Raw genomic sequence first — 18,517 nt, 5'->3', positions numbered from 1 at the left:
TAATAAAATTTTTGTTAAATAGTTGTCATTTAAACGTTATCCAACAATATTTTATCGCATTTAAAAACTTCAGCATTGTCATTTTAAACTAATTACCTAATTTTATTTAATACAATTTTTTCTAAATATTTTGTCATACAATAACTTACTTTAACTTTTATATGCTAGTATTTAGCTATATGTCAACACCAAAATAATTAAAAGGAATTTATTTATTAAACGATGTTAAAATGAAACTATTACATTTTCGACATGGCAAAAAATTGATGTTTGCTAATAATTTGTTTGAAAAACTAAATAAGTTTTAATTTACTATTTAAAACGTTTCAACACTAAAATTTGTACCTTAATTTCAAAGAAAAATATATTTATTACTTGGTCTTGAAAAAAAACATAAATTAAATAATAAGTAAACAAAAAACAAAGTACATTTTTTTTGTATAAAAAATTTTACTATTAACTAAAATCTCCCGATAAAGAAACAACTTTTATTAAATAAATATAAAAACTTATATTAATCGCAATAATTTAAAAAAAAATCGGAATTCAAATTATCTAGTTTGCAACCAAATAAGTACTTTTCAATATAATTATTTAATTTGATTACAGTGAACGTTGATTAAAATGTATGAAAGCTAAAGACAATGTTTGACATCAGCGTGAAGATTATTTTTTTTTAAATTCGTATTTTTGTTATATCATAAAATTCGTTCCTATAAATATAAATTTGTTTAAAAATATTAAAGAATCGCTAGTTGACGCATCGTGTTAAACGCAAAAAAAATCAACCACCATTGACCAGGCGAAATTGTTTTGTAAGAAAGACGTATATAAACAGCCGAGCGAACGAGAAAGTAGAACATTTGGACTTCGACGTTAACAAGAAGCATCACTACGTCAGTTTCCAGTCCGAAGCGACAGCCGCCATTTTAGAAAAAGCAAGATGATCTCTGGCAAAACCTTCTTATTCAAGTGTTTGTTTGTCTGAAACATTTACTTTGTACTTAACTTCATAAATTCGTAGTTTTTATACCTTGTTCTATATATAATTTGTATACCTACTTTAGCAAAGTCGACGGGGCGTACAACTCAATCTGAGTTAATAACGTGCCATACTCATAAACCTACGCATACTGTAGCCGACAAGCTCTCCTCCAACAACAACTTCCAGTTTGGATCAATTTGAACATTGAACTTGACGCATAAGTCCACGCATTCGGTGGCATAAACATATTACTTTTATCTTTCATTTTCTTTATTTCAATATTGTATCTTTTTATATCACACGCTCTACATCCGGTGTGAACGAGGAAGCATAAGTCCCTACTTTCCGAACCTTTCTGAATGTGTCTTTGATTTTATTGTATAATAAAGCATATAGATACTTGTTAGTCTAAATTTAAACTTATACTATAAGTAAAATGAATAGAATATTAGCTCTTAAACTCTCTTGCACTCGGTCGCAGACCGAGGTAGCAACTAAAGATAAAGATGGCCCCGAAGCTACTGGCAATCTGGCTTCTGTCAAGCTTCCGAACCTGTTACAGAGGCGGTTTCACATAAACCTAGAGACCCAAGTAGTTCGGAGTACATCAACAATACTTTTGAAGGACAGTGTCTTTTTAGCAATGAAACAAGATGTAACTTGATGTCATTTAATTTTTGTAAGAATTTTCCTTGATTCGTAATATTTTATGAATAAAATATAATATGTATCTTTTTAATATATTAATAAAACTTTTAGTGTTTTTTTTTATAACTACCGATTATTTAAGTAAAAACTTATACAATATTACAGTTTATTTAAATTAAAGTGAAAAAACGACATATATAGAATAATTTAAACAGTTTAAAATTATCTTCCTGTATGTTTTTTAATATCTTGCAAAAAAGTGCTTAAAATTAGCTTTGTATTACAAAAAACACAAGCAATGATTAATAATAAGTTTCTTGAACATAAAGGAAAACAAAGTCAAAAGTAATTTATATTTAAAATATATTTAAAACAATAAACTACGGTTTCTATAAGTAAAAACAAACTATGTACACGATTTTAAATGCTGTAGGACCAAAAATAAAACTAAATAAGGCTGTACAACATCTTCATTTTATAATTTTAAGTTTTAAAAAGTACAGAAAAACAATAAAACAAGAAATAAAGTTATAAGAAACACACATTGCAAAAAATACTATGCTAATTAAAGTTATTAGTTTATGTAATCATAAAAACTTCGTTTACCATACTAGACATTTTTATTTTTTGTTTTTATATAGTTTAATAGTTATTGTTTTCTTATTTATCGTTTTATAGTTATATTTAGTTGCAAATAATATTCGAATACAACAAAATCCATTCCAAAAGTTAAAAAAAAAAAATTCTATTTGATAAAAAATTTATATACCATTTGCAACTTATTATTAATAAATTATTCATTTAGTTTTATATATTATTACACAAAGCTTTGTGTAGTAAAATATAAAACAAAATAAATAATCTATTAATAATAAGTTGCAAATGGTATATAAATACGTTTCAAAACCTTCCTATAACAGTACTTATTTATTTAATAAAATTGTTTATCAAAAACTTTTATGACCGATCGTAAACTGTCCTTGAGTAAAACTGAATGTGTTAAATCTTTTAAAAATCTTGAACAAGTTTTAAAATAATTAAATAAACTTTCCAAAGTTAAGTTTCTTAATGAAATTGGTAACTAAATATCAAAATGTTGAAACTGCAACTAAATCTCGTTCTATATAAGAAAAAAATTGAACTAAGATTTTTAAAAAGTTCTAAAAGTATCCTGAGTTAAAAAAATATCAAACTGGCATGAGCTATCCTGATTCTATGAGAAATAATTTTTTCTGCCTGGTCCTAAGCCGAGTTATCAAAATTATAATGGTGTTATGAGGATTGAGCACTGTAGCCGTAGCGTATTAATTTTGTAAATTAAATACAAGTGTAAGTTAAATACGCTATAATATTTTGCACTTAAGTAAAACACACAATTCATTTTAACAAGTACGGTCCTGAAAACTTTTAAAAGGCAGTGTGATTTATTTTACAATGCCTGGCAGTAGGATTTTAATTGTTATCTTAATGAAATTATGTCCAACTGCCGGGAATTTTTAAACATAAATCACACTACCTTTTATCAAGTGTGATCCTGAGTGTCACGAATTCTGACATTAGTATATCATAATAAGTGTCCTTTTGATTCCCGAGTCTGTTGCAACCAATCTCAAAAAATATTAAGTTACAGTTATACTAAAACTACTTAAAGTAAAAACAAATTTAAACCAAGCTATATTTTTAAAATGTATTACACAAACAAAACTTTAGTTTTTACTATTAGTAAAAATTTAGTTTTACTATACAAGAAAATGACAAAAAATATAACTAAAACCAAAAGAAATTTATCAAATTTTAATGAACCTAAACCATATTTTTAATGTTTTCTATGAGGTTAGTACATGTTAAAACGAATTTCTTAATTAAAAGATAAGTTAATCGAGCGAAACATTTTTAATTAAAATAAACAAAAGTGTGTTAAGTATTCAGTGTTCAGGAAAATTGGGAAAATTGGAAAAAAAAAGTTAATTGCAATTTTAAACTTAGATTAATAAGTATGTTGAAAAAAAAAATTTTTTGGAGAAAAACTTGTAAAATTAAAAAAATAAAAAAAAATCAAAACTTTTAAAGGAGCTCCACTACAAAAGTCAAACCCAACTACAATTCGATGGAAATTATTGTGAAAAGCAGAGCAAAGGAACGTTCTTTAGAATTAAAAAAAAAATTTCAAGTTAGCATTAAAGAATTTGAATATAGTTGGTTTAAAGTTTAGTTAAAAAAAAAAACAAAAAAAAACCATTCAAGCCAAGATCACGCTCGTGAATAGCAAGAATAATTTTCTTTATTAAATAAAAAAAAGGACTCTAAATAGTTGGTCCAAAGACCTGGTGACCTGGTGTACAAAGGAATTTCTCGGTTAATACTTTGTACACCATTTAAATACAGTATAACGTCATTGTCCAGGACTTTCTAACGTGGAACTCGAAACCTACGATTGTGGAAAAAAAGTCCAACGATATACCGACTGAGCAAGCAGGGTACATAAGTATTAATAGTTATTATCATCAAACCAGGTAAAATTAGTAGCTAAGCTAAATAACTTTGCTTTGTTACAGAAAACTAAAATATATACAAAATAAGATTATTACTTAAAGATTATACTTAAATTAATACATTGTTGCTTCAAGATTATTAAAAAAAAATTAGTAATAAATGTTTAAATATTAATCTTGGTGTGACGTAAGAGTATTAAAAATCACAAGTTCAAAGTGATTTAGTTGCAAAGTATTTAAAAAGGTTTTCAAGTGCATGTTCAGTTTTTAACTGACAACTATTTTTTAGATTTTTTAGAGTGAAAATATTTGTTTTTATTTTTACTAGCTTATTTTATCATTGAAGCAGTTAGAATTATAGTCGTTTTAATAAAAAATCTAATAAGTTAGACGTTTGTTGTAAAAATCTCATTAAAAATTAAAATTTATTCATGTAGTTTTGTAATAAAGACACTAACCTTTACAGGTAGTAATAAAGCCCATTTATTTGGCCCTGGTAATAAGTTTTGAATATCAAAATAAAATGCAAGTGGATGTTTTGTTCTGAATAACCTAAAAAGGTATAAATATATTATGAATGAGTTACAAAAAAGAAAGCTCTAAAGGTTGGGTATTGGGACCTGATGAACAAACAACCTTTTGATTATGAAGTCCACACCATGGATACCATTTAACCTTTAGTCCAGAACTGTTTGGGCAACATAGGGTTCATGTGCATCAGGCCAATTAATTTATTTTTGTTAAAAAATGGCAAAATATCTTCTGAAAAAATAATTGAGAATAATTTATTTTTTCTTGAGTAAATCTTATAAAGGTGTGAATTTATTTCAAATATAAATTAAGTTATTATTGGCAAAATCAGTCAGTATTTGTAAAAATTATTGATTAAAGCCTTATGTTGATTCTCTAAAAGAATTTAAGAGTCTTTGATATTTAGTTTTGACTAGACTATAAATCTCATAATTATGATAATTTATAAAAAATACTGTTTAAACATAACAGTTCAATACAACAACTGATCTGTTTGTTTTAATTTGTTTACATCAGCTATGTTTTTCAGTGCTTATTTTGTTTAGCTGTTTTAATTATTAGAATAGAAACTTAAAACCAAATATTTTTTAGATTAGAACTCTTAGTTTACTCATCTGTTTTACTGTTTGTTTATTCAAAGTTATTAAAGATATTCACAAGACTAAAACTTGGCTTTGAAATATAAGTACTAATTCTTATGGGAGTACACATTTTAGGTATACAGTAACCTCTCGGATCTTTACGCACTCCTCATGACGTTACGCACTCTCGTTTGGTTACGCATTTCAAAACTCTATAAAATTCAGAAAATAAAAATTTTTTTTTTTTTAATATTGCACAAATTAGGTTTAATGTATATTTTTAATTCAAAATATGTTTTTGAATGCTAACACACCTCTCTATATCTTTAGACTTTGTAAATTTATGTTCCTTGACTAATTGATAAACATTTGGTTATACCTCAGTATATCAGAAATTTTGTAAACAATAAGAGATTAAATCAAAATTCTGAAATAAACATGACTGTTTTTGATAATGAAAGTATAACGAAATAATGAGTTTAAAACACAAAAAGTAATACAGCAGTTTTGCATTATATATTAATAAACACCATTTTATAGTTGTAAAGAAATTCTTAATTATAAATTGAATTTGCTAAGTAGAATATAATATAAAAGTCACATATAAAAAAAGATAATTTCTACTTATTATTAAAATAGTAAAATTATTTCTACTCGTATCATTATTTTTATAGAAATTCAAATTCTTTTTTTTAATATATGTATAGTTATATCTGTTGTTTTCATATTTATAAATAAAGTAAACAAATTGTTAAAAGTGGGAAAGTGCCCAGTCTGCTTTTAACTAGAAGCAATATTATAAAACAGCCATTTTAGTGAGTATATTTGGTACCTCTCGTTTCTTTACGATCTCTCATATCTTTATGCACTTTTTCTGTGGACACAATGTGCGTAAATAGGCGAGAGGTTACTGTAATTCATTTTTTCAACAAGACTATCAAGGTAGTTCTCAGCACAACTAGGGTTTTTTGAAGAGGTGTTCATGGATATATGATTGTTGACTCAATAACATCGTCATTAAAAATAAACTTTTCATGTCTCTAAAAAGCTAAAAATAAAACGAATAATTTTACACTATATTTTTATCAGTTTTTAGCAAGATCATTCTGATGATGCACTAAATGAAATAAATTAATAAACTTTCTAAAATGAGTGATTATGTTTAAGTTTTTTAATTTAAGTGCTAACTTTTAAAATTAAATATGACATCAACAATCACTGTATTTATCAGGGTTGCCACTTTACCTGGAAACATGGAAAAAACTATTTGACAATTTAGGCTAAAATAACCTAAAAAAACCTGGAAAAACCTGGAATTTTGAACAAAAAACCTGGAATTTTTAACATTTTTAACAGTTTCAGTAGTAATTTTTCACTTTGATACAAAAAATCTATCATAATAATAAGATTTTTTGTCATCATCAAACATTTTTTTCTATTAAAAAACACATTTAAAGTAACTTTCAGTATCTTTTCAATGTTTTTATACGATTTAACACAGTTTCTTACATTAAACTCAACTTAAAACTAAAAATAGACCCAAAAATGTGTACTTTTAAAAACCTGGAAGAAATTTATAAAACCAAAAAAAAAAATTGAAAAAATGAGTGGCAACCCTGATTTATTTAGATTCAGAGTTTTAGATTTATAATTATGTATAAATTTTAAGTATTAGTCAAAATACTATAATAAACATTTTTTACTTATTTTAATACTCAAGTAAGCCTTTCATTTTAAATGTTAATATATGGTTTATTAAACGATAAAAAAAGTGCTCAAAAAGTTTGGTTTAAGGACCTAGTGTACAATGGAACCTTTTGGTTATTGAGTCCTACCCACATAAACAATAATTAGTTGTAATAAAACACAACAAAACACTTGTTTTATTATAAATTTTCTGGTTATAATGTTTTTACCTAAGGGCATCATACGGGGGTGGTTCACCTTGGTTTTTAGAGTTGATCTTGTTTTATATGTCAGTTGATGGGTTTCTAATGGAAGGTACAAACTAAAAACGCAAAAAAATACTATTTCACTAAAAATCTATCCCCTCCTTCATTTTTTTAGCAATTATCTTCAAATTTTTACAAACAGTGTATTATTAAATTTCAATAGATTGAATGCAGGATTTTTAAGAATTAAGATAAATAAAAGTTTTAAAAAAAAAAAGACCTTTTTTTTTTGTTATTTTATCAAATTTTTATTTTATTTTATATATTTTTGAAATTCGAACTTTCAAAGTCTTTTACACTATTAAATGAACGTTTTCTGAACGTTTGAGGTCTCTAGCTCAAATAATGAAGGAGAAAATATATTTTTAGTTATTTTTTAAATTTCCGAGAAAGTTGACGCTAAAATATTTGTGGTTCATATGTTTGTATCAGAAACTTTTTATAAAAATTACTTTATCTTAAAATTATTTAGTATTTTTTAATTCTATAAAAACTGGCTTGTAGTTTGTACTTTAAGCTTTCATATAAGATCCAATGTTATTTTTAGTAAAAAAAAAATGTTGGCCCCTCTATGCCCTTAATGGTTACTTAAATTGAACATTTATATTTAGTAATATATAGTAAATTTTTACACTAGTAATAGATTAGATATAACACTTAATTGAAAACTTATTACTGAATTTGTCATGTTTGGGGCATAGGGAGGAAGTAAATAAATCAAAAAAGAAAAATGTTAATGCTCACAACTATGTTCAATAGATTGGTGTGGAGAAAGACCTTTTAATAATTAAGCGTCACACCATATATTTTGTAAATAACTTTGATAAGTTTTAATTAAAACTTTAATAAAGTTTAATTTTAATTTCAATATAAATAAATTTTATTTTTTACTTAAATTAAATAAAAAAACTAATTCCTAAAAAAAAATGGTATGCACTCGTTTTTAAGCCCATTGCTGCCAATTTTAACTATAAAAACCATAGTCTACCATGGGCACCACACCGTCTCCTTCCAAAGATTTTAAGCCCTCTACAAGAGCAACTCTGAAAAATGCAATTAAAAGATCAATAATAAAACAAAAGGGAGAAGTGGTAAAATTGCTATAACTGACATATTTTTCTTTTTATATATGTAAAAACAAATATGAGTATTAGCATTAACTGTAGAGCATAACCTTCTAATAATATCTACAGATCTATATGCTTCTAAGTACAAAAAAGCAAAAATATTCAGTATTTTCTTATACTTTTTTAATATGTTAATTACACAGTTACAATAATTAGTTCTCACACTAATAAATACCAGATACATGTAAGAAAATATAAATAAATAAAACACACTTATAAATGTACAACTAAATGTTTTAAAAATAAAAAGAAAAAAGAAGAAAAAATACTTAAGAACTACTTAAGTAAAAAATAAATAAGTTAATTAATATATCTCACTTAAAAGAAAAAAAATCTAAACAAATTTTAACTATACATGTTCAAAACTTTTGTATATATAAAAAAAATTTGACAGTTATTAAAAAAATAAAAATAAGTAAAAACAATAATCTTACTTAATTAAAAACTTACATTAAAAAGTAAAAAAATAAAATAAGCTAGTAAACCAAAACTGCATGTTCAAAAAAAAAAACCAAGACCAAACTAATTCTGCTCACACTCAGCCAACACAACTGCCATTGATTAGTCTTAAAAAGAAAAACAGAGAGCAAAAGCGTAATTAACCAAGAAATCATTTTATGTGCTATTATATAAAACAGGAAGTTAAATTTGACTTTTGTCGGATTGATTTTTGAGTAATACATTTTTTAGTCCATATTGAAATGCTAGAAGATATTTTTATAATTTTAACCTTTTTGGAATTTCCTCCCAGACTTTACATCCAAGATACAGGGTTGCCACTTTACCTAAAAACCTTGAAAAACCTGGAATTTGACAGTTTGTGCAAAAAAAAACTGAAAAAAAATTGTTGAATGATTGTGAATTTTGTTTATAATTGTAAAGTAAGGCTTGAAATCAACTGGCAATATACCTTTTTTGAATTTGTAAATAAAGACTCTTAATCATACTGAAACATGTTTTCGACATCTAAATTTTTTAAAATATATTTGTACCACTAACAATTTCATTCCAACTTTTAAAATGCTTGCATCTTATTGCCCTATTTATAAGTTTATTGATCTTAGTAATTTTAGTTCTACTTACCCTACCCCAACAAAGTAATCCATATCTAACATGAGTCGTCGGAAGTGAATAAAAAATAATACATAAATAAAATGTAATACAAAGAATTTTGATTTAAATAGTACAGTATTTTGTATAAAATACCCATTATATTCAACAATTTTGTTTTAATGTTTCAATATGGTTAGACAAGTTAAAATTACAGTAACCTCTCGTTTATTTACGCATATTGTGTCCACAGAAAAAGTGCGTAAAGATATAAGAAATCGTAAAGATACAAGAGGTACCAAATTTATCTACTTTAATGGCTGTTTTTTGATACTGCTTCTAGTTAAAAGCAGACTGAAGACTTTCCCACTTTTAACAATTGTTTACTTTATTTATAAACATGAAAACATAAAATAAAACTATACATAAAAAAGATTTAAATTTATATAAAATAATAATACTTGTAGAAAATTTTTACTAATTTTAATAAATAGATTTTATCTTTATCTTTATTTATATGTGACTTATTTCATACTTTACATTTATATTCTATTCTATTTAGAAAATTCAATTTATAATTAAGGGCTATAGGGGGGGGGGGGTAAACACCCTTTTTTGGTTTTTGATCTTATTTTATATTGTTTTTACTAAGCTACAAGATGCTTTTAACAGATTTAAAAAATTCAAAATATTTTTTGAGATATAGCCGGTCAAAGTCGGAGGCAACAATAGAATCCTTATGGGAGGCGCAAATTAAAACGGCAAATAACTAGAAATCACTAAAAATCTATCTTCTCCTACGTTTTTTGAGATAACTACCTCAAATTTTCAGGAAATGTTCCTAGCAGTATTTAGAAAATTCTGTCGGAACAGAATTTATAAAAATTAAAAAATAAAAATTTTATAACAAAAAAACAAAAAAAAAAAACTTTTTTTTTGGTTATCTTTTATATAAATTTTTTATTTTTTGTTTTTTTCAAAATTCCTTCCGACAGAATTTTCTAAACTTATCAAGGAACATTTCCTAAAAGTTTGAGGTAGTTTAACTCAAAATACGTAGGAGAAGATAGATTTTTAGTAAAATTGTCTATTTTTGCCGTTTTAGTTTGCGCCTCCCATAAGAAACCTATTGTTGGCTCCGACTTTGACCGTCTATATGTCAAAAACTATTTTGAATTTTTTAAATCTGTAAAAAACATCTTGTAGCTTAGTAAAAACTATATAAAATAAGATCAAAAACCAAAAAAGGGTGTTTACCCCCCTATACCCTTAAGCATATGTTTACAATTAAGAAATAGTGTGGTGTCTATATTAAAATTAGTTTCTACAGCCTTTTACAAAAATATACGTTTGGTGCTGTAATGGATTTCTTCTTTTGAACAAAAAAATATAAAATATATGAAAAATGTTTAATAAAAAATGTTTATGTTACTACAACTTTTTTTTTAATATAACCTCTTATTGTTATCAAAATTTCTGATAAACTGAGGTATAAATGTTTATCAATTAGTCAAGGAACAAAAGTTTACAAAGTCTAGAGATATGAGTTAACATTTAAAAACATATTTTATGCTAGAAATGTATAATAAACCTAATTTGATCAATATTAAAAAAATTAAAGTTTTTATTTTTTGAAATTGTTAGAATTCTAAAATGCGTAACTAAACGAGAGTGCGTAACGCCACGTCACAAGTGCGTAAAGATGCAAGAGGTTACTGTACTGTCAATTTTAACACCCAAACATTTATAATTATTTACCTTTGATATAGTTGAATTACCAATTTTTGTATCTAAATTTGTGTTTTTCCAAATATCAATTTTGCCAGAGTAGAATAGCATGTATCTTGTTTTATTTAAATTTTAAGCCTGTTGTCCATTAGCCATCTTGATACATTTTCTAATTAGGAGTTTAGGTATGTTTATCTTTTTTATAGGTGTTTTTCTTAAATGTTGTATATAATAGTTTGCCATCAGAAAAATTATGACTTTTAGTATTGTATTATTTTGTAAGTTATTGATGTACACCAGAAACAACAAGGGCCCTTAAACCAAGCCTTGTGGTACTCCTGCTTCTTTACTTTCACAAGTTGATGTACACCCTGCAAAATCTACAAACTGTTTTCTTTCAGTGAGATTGTTCTAAAAGTTTATGCAATTTTCCCCTTATTCCATTAGGGGTAGGGAGTACTTGGGTTATGTTAGCTTGACTTATAAGTCCATATGATTCAGATGTGTATTTGCTTCATTAAAAAGAATCTAAAAAAAAGAGCTGCACACTAGTGCTACTCAGGATATCTCAGGCTTATTTAAAATTATTGAAAAACTCAAGCTAACTCAAGCTAGTTTTAACTTTTTTGAAAAACTTGGGTTGTTTGATTTTTTTTGCAAAACTCTTTTTGTTAGTTAAGATATATAATCATGTTTATACTATCTTAATATTTATTTTTTACGACAAGTAGAGTTGCATAAATAATAAAAAGTTTTTAAACAAAAATCTAATTTACAGAAATTTTTAATTGAAAAAAAGTAGTTATTAATAAATGAATCTTTTGTATGAAAATGTCAAATGAAGGAACACTAAATAAAACTGATATTGATAGAAAAGTTTTTGTTGCCTCTGGAGATCATCAGTTATGGAATCAACTTGATAATGTAAATTAATTTTTACAGTTAAATTTTTAATTAATTCTTCTGTATTTTATAGTATACTTTTAGATGGTATAAAAAAAGTTCTTAGTTTGTTGATATATTTACTAGATAAATATGTAAAATGAAAATTAATTAAAGGTTTTAAATTTATTTTCAAAAAATTATCCAGAATTAAAAAAAAATTTTTTTAATAACTTTTTTTCATTGTTTTATTTTGAAAAATTATTAGTAGATTTTAACTAAATAGAAAAAAATTAAATAATGTATTCATAAGTACCACACACTCAGGCTATTCAGGACAAAGTAGGATATTTGGGTGCTATTTTAGAATTTGAGCTAGTTTTTATGACTTCAAATACTTTTTTCTTAAAAACTATGTTTATATTTCAAGTCCTTATGTTATTGTTTTAGTAATTTCAAATATATAAGCTTGATTGAAAGTAAATTCTTATTCAGTATATTGGCTATGTCATAAACTCACTCCGACTCAGGCTAGCTTGATGTAACTCAGACAGACATTTTTGCCTCCAAAGAATGGTAACTCTGTTTATTTTTACCTTTTTAAAGTTTATATTATTTTACTAACCTCAGTATTTGTATAACTTATTTTTTAAATTATTTATCATGTGTTTTTTCATTTATTATGGGCATAGGGGGGGAGGGGGTAAAATACTTATTTTAAAATTTAGTATTTATTTTTATTTTTATATAATTAGATAAGCTACTTGTTACTTTTTACGGCTTGTTAAAATTCAAAGTAACTTAGTAAGAGCATTAAATAGGTTCTTTATGGAAGGCAGAAACTTAAAGGGCAAAAATAGACTATTTCACTAAAAATGTATCTTCTCCTTAAGTTTTTAAGCAATTGTTTTGAAACTTTTTCAGAGTAATCTTTGATAAATTTTAAAGAATTTGTAGGAAACAGTTTTTTAAATTTTGTAAAAATTGTTTTTTATAAACAATTAAAAAAAATAAAAGTCATAAATTTGTTTTTATTGCTTCTATTTTAAAAATACGCTTCCTACAAGTTGTTTGTAATATTGATAAATACATATCCTTAAAAATTAAATTAAATAGTTTAAAAAATGAAGGAGAAAATAATTTTTTAGTAAATTTTTCAAAATTCCAAGAAAATCAGCCTTGAAAATTTTTGCTTCTGTACAGTTGTATCGGATTTTTTTATAAAAGTTATTTAATTTTATTTTTGTTCTATAAAATGTAATAGTATAATATATACTCTAAACTTAAAAATAAGAGCCAATGTTAGTTTTTGTAAAAAATTAATTAACCCTCCTATGCCTTTTAAGGTCATAGAGGATCAAGCTAGTTTTTTAGCATTTACATTTTTTAGCTAAGTTTTATCTTAGATATAACAAACTTTCAAATTCAAAATTCAAATTAAGTTTGCACAATATGTTCCTTTTGGTAATCAATAATAAAAAGGAAAAAAAAGAACTATTTAATTAAAAATCTTTATTATTCTTCAATTCTTAACCATGTTTTTAAATTTTTACACTAAATTGCTAATATCTAAATCAGTTACAAGAATAAATTCTTTTAATAATAAAAAAAAATCTTGTTGATTCTTTATTATTAATTTAACCTTTTAGTATCTTTATAACTGTAACACAAAAAGTCTCTAAACTATTTATTGTATGTTTTCTGAAAACTTTTAGTCTCTAGTTATAAAATGAATATTTTAAATTGCAATAAAAAAGTTGCAGTCCTTATGTTTGTATTAGAAAAATTAACAAAACTGTCTATAACTAAGTTTAAGTAGAAATGTTTAAATGCAATGTATTGTTAATCATAGTTAGTATTTTAACTTTTCATATAAAAGCTAGTTTTAATTTTTGGAAAAAAAAGCGGCCTTGATCCCTTATGCCAATGTCTGAAATAGTTTTTTTATTTTTTGTTTAAATAAATATTTATTACTAATATACGGAAATAGTTATTTTATTTTTATTATAAAGTTAAATTTAAAATACACCAGTCCGATAATTTTATATTACAACAATTTAAATGTTTAAATGTTTATAAACATGTAATAATTCTATTGAGTTAATTAAATAATTATGTAAATATAAAGAACAATTTTATCTTTAAAATATAAACAGCATTCAAGTGGTCAACTTCTACATGGCACAAATTTTTTTCAATTAGATGCTGATCATTACCAAAATACTTCTCATAATAAGATAAATCATGAAGTTAATGGAAATCAATTTAATTCTCAATTGAATGTTGATCAAAGTGATATTAGTATTGAAATTGGTGATATAGTTAGTTTAAATGATTAAAAAATGATATTATAATGTATCTTAAACTTTGTTAGCTTGTAAAACATAAGGAAAAAGTCTACAACTGAAATTTACTTAATTTAAAAAATATTGCAGTGCATCCTTGCTAATTCAACTGGTTTCAGTTAAAAAGAACATTTATTTAATTCAGCTAAATCGATGTTTTAAATTTGAAACTTTAAATTATGTTATGAAAAAATTGAAGAAAGCTTCAAACAGCAAACTTATCTAGAAGTTTTGAAAGAAAAGTATCAGATTTACTTTTGATCATATCCAAAACTGGATAAGTTGCAACAGTCCTGGGTATGAGCACATGGACGTGCAAGGAGTTGTTGCACTATATTCTGTAGACAACAAAAAAGAGGCAGCTAAGCAGATTGAAGATAAAAATGGGGTTTAATAATCATCAAAAAGTCCATTCTCTCATTGTGAAGCCAATCAGAAAACAGATGATTAAATAAATACTGTTGTCATCAACCAGAAGCCACACCAAAATATGTCACAACTTGTCCAATTCCGTAAATTTCCTGCTAAGGAATGAGAAAAAACTGTTAAACAAACCTCCATTCTTTCCTTTTTGAGCAAGATTTCCAATAAAATTAAAATTATTACAGTGTAATTTGTTTTTCTTAATCTCATTTTAAATTTAATCAAAGTTTAATTTTCTATATTTTTGTCTGTTTTAAGTTTCAGGGTTGCCACTTTACTGAATTCGACAATTAAGGCAAAAATAACCTGGAAAAACCTGGAATTTGAGAAATTTTGAAAAAACCCTGGAATTTTGATCAAAAAACCTGGAAAATCCTGGAATTTTTAATAATTTTAACATTTTTAATAGTAAAATTTTGATATTACACAACAAATCTATCATAAAAATAAGATTTTTTTTTCATCATCAAAAAATTTTTTATTAAAAAACACATTTAAAGTAACTTTACAGTATCTTTTCAATGTTTTTATACTTTTAACACAGTTTCTTATATAGAAATTAGCTTAAAACTAAAAATAGACCCAAAAATGTGTACTTTTAAAAACCTGGAAGAAATTTAGAAAACCTGGAAAAATTTTTGAAAAAACGAGTGGCAACCCTAAAGTTTTTAGTTAGCTGAAAAAATCACAAATAAATTAAATTAACAGAAAATTTTATGCGAATTTTATTATATGCATTGCATATTATAAAAGAAGTAGATTGTCTGCTATTGTCTGTTTTGAGATTTTTTGTCTGTTTTAAGTTTTTGGTTTGCTGAAAAAATCAAAAATAAATTAAATTAGCAGAAAATTTTATGCCCATTTTATTATATGCATTGCATATTATAAAAGAAGTAGATTGTAATAAAAAACTAATTTTTATTCCTGTCCTGCCAAAGGCTAATATTGCAATAATTACCAAAAACTTTGTCTATCATGGGGGGATTAGCAAGGATGCACTGTTTAAGTTTAGTTTTTCAATGTTTAAACACAATCTATGAAAAAAGCACACTCTGTTGTACTTAACATAATGTTTTTAATAGCTTAAAGTAGTTTAATTTTATTAAAAAATTATTTTATATAGAAATTTAAACAAACTTATTGAAGATTTAAGCTATTGTTATCTTTTTAAATACTTATCAAGAAAAATTGTAATAAATCTAATAATGTATCATCAAAATTTCTTCAAATCAACTAAAATTTTACAAAAGGTGTTTTTGTAACATTTCCCAAATGTAAAATTTTTCTGAGCTGAAAACTCTAAGATCAGATTTTATATAAGCACCCTAATGTGCTCACTTAAAGAAACACTGGCTTAAGCAGGTAAACCCAACTGGCTGGAAAAAAAATTTGATTGCCCAGCAGTTAACAGCGTATTCGAAAAGATAGTTAAAACATCACTAAAGACTTAACTTCAAATTTTGACACTTTTAATTTAATGCTACGAGTTTTATTTTGAATAAAATATCAGTGTATACCTTTATGTTATGTTTTATTTTAAGCAGAGTTTTTTGAGTGCACAACTATTCAAATTCAGGCAACTCAAATTTTGGCAATTCAAATTATTAGAAAAAAATGAAGGACCATTTCTCAAAAAGTTACATATATTTGAAAAAAAAAACGTTTGAAGGTCTTATTAATATCTGCAATCAATTTTTATTTTTCGAAAAATGTCAAAGTTTATGACTACATCAAATTTTGAATATAATCATTTTCAGTGATTTTCCATTATCTTAAAAAAGATTAAAACTTAGCACAAAAAAATGACTTGTAGATATCATTGATACCTACACACATTTTTTCCCAGTATTTTTCCCATACTTTTTGAGATATATTTTTTTATATACTTTATATACTATCCTCCAGCAGTTGAGATCTCTCTATTTGTTTTCGTGAAACCAAAACATATAATACTTTGAAGAAATTAAATTGTTTGAAATTGAATTGTCCAAATTTGAATTGTCATTTAACCAAGATTTTTTTTTAAAAGTTCTGTGGATATATTTAACAATTATAAGCAATCTTTCAAAGCAATAGCTTATATTTTTATAATTAAAATAAACATTTTTGCACATTGGTAGTTTTATTACTTTAATTTTATAGAAACTTTCTTACAACAATTCATATTGTAAATTTTAGAATTCCGTAGAAAACTATTTTAATGAAGTTGTTGAAGAAAACAACAGTTCTACGTACTCAAAAAATATTAGCAAAAGTAATGAATTAGTTCAAGAAAATACAAATAATGATTCAGACATTATATACGTTGATAGCAGTTATGAGGGTGTTTCTTCTCATCAGTATGTTTCAGAAATGCAAGAAAATTCGAACCTAAACATAAAAAACTTCAATAATCATACTAGCTTTGAAAGTAGATTACAAGTTGATAATTTTTCACAGAATGAGGAGGGTGTTGTAAACCAAAACGATACTCAGTACATTAGGTAAGTATAAATAGGAAAATAAATACTAATAAGGTTACTTTTGAATAAGAACAAGTTGAAAGTTCTGTCAATAGAACATAACTTTTATCAAAAATGCACATTTATATTTTACTAAAACAAAAAAACAACGTTAGAATTTTGATCAAAATTACCTACTGAATTTCAATAAAAAACATCTGAAAAAAGTTAAGTTAAAGATAATTAAAACCTAGTTTGTCTAAACTTTGTACAGTTGTTGAGTTTTATACAGTTTTGCTACTCCCCCAACTAGTCAGGCTATCTTAGCTTAATTTTAAATAAAAAGTTTCAGGCTTACTAAGGCTAACTCTAGTATCTAAAACTAATAAGATTGAGCAAAATTTAGATTAGTTTTTTATTTGATTAAAATTTAATCTTTATACCATATATTTAATTGATTAAGTTCTACCGAATAACGTTTTTAATGTCATGCTGAAATTGTTTTATATTTAAATAGTAACTGATCCAAATGGAAAAGATTGGTTAAATAACTTTTTTTTAAAGCAACTTACAAAGTTTAGACTGTAGGTAATTTGGTTTATGTAATTTTAATAATTATTTTCTAAGGCTAGTTAAGTACTTCTATAATTTGTGAGAAATTTTGAAATCCTAAAAAAAATTCAAATTATTGGCAACCCTAATTTGTTAAAAATTTTAAGTAATCTGCAGTAACATATGTAAAAGCAGTTGTTGTAAAAAGGTGACACTTGAACACTTTTACGAACACAACAAGAAATTGCTGATTTTTATAATTTTATTTACAAGCTTCTTTTATAAATTCATGTTTTTATTTGACTTGAAAAAGTATAGTCTGTGAAGACATATACTCAAGCTGATCTGGGATATTTTATAATGCACCAGTCAATTTTTTATGAATAAATAGTTTTTCACAGTATGGGAAGGGTTTTATGTACTTTAGTGAGAATGTGTAGTTTGCAAGTAAGTATACTCAAACTGATCCAGTTAATAAAAACTCATTAATAAAAAAACAGTTTTTCAATTCATTCATTTTCAATACTAGCTAACTTCAGGTTGTTTTTACAATTGCTCATTTTGTAATTGTATGAGCCATTATATGTGTTTGTTAAAAATATTTTTGATTTAGTTTATATTGTGAAATAAATTGAGTATGGTAACTTTTAGTGTTATTATTAACATGCTACAACTACTATTTTTGCTTAATTGTAGATATTTTAATTAAAAAAAAATATTAGCTGTACTACTATTTCAGCCATTTCTGCAAACTACTAAATTTGAGCATTAGTTGTAAAG

The 18,517-nt window shown here is 25.0% G+C and overlaps 1 protein-coding gene across 2 annotated transcripts in view; it reads left to right on the top strand.

Annotated features, from left to right (window-relative positions):
* The first annotated feature begins 11,878 nt into the window (after nt 1-11,878).
* LOC145837789 (uncharacterized) overlaps nt 11,879-18,517 on the top strand; it is a 59,050-nt gene continuing 52,411 nt past the window's right edge. For both annotated transcript variants that reach the window (XM_082945234.1, XM_082945233.1), the window contains exons 1-3: nt 11,879-12,018; nt 14,133-14,297; nt 17,057-17,227. In XM_082945234.1, the coding sequence (XP_082801360.1) occupies nt 14,257-14,297; nt 17,057-17,227 (212 nt within the window). In that variant the 5' untranslated portion in view covers nt 11,879-12,018; nt 14,133-14,256. The remainder of the gene's footprint in view (nt 12,019-14,132; nt 14,298-17,056; nt 17,228-18,517) is intronic.

This window comes from Thalia democratica, chromosome 6 (genome assembly GCF_965202585.1).
Source record: "Thalia democratica chromosome 6, ktThaDemo2.hap1.1, whole genome shotgun sequence".
In the NCBI taxonomy this organism is placed as follows: domain Eukaryota; kingdom Metazoa; phylum Chordata; class Thaliacea; order Salpida; family Salpidae; genus Thalia; species Thalia democratica.
This window is presented reverse-complemented; position numbering and strand designations above follow the sequence as displayed.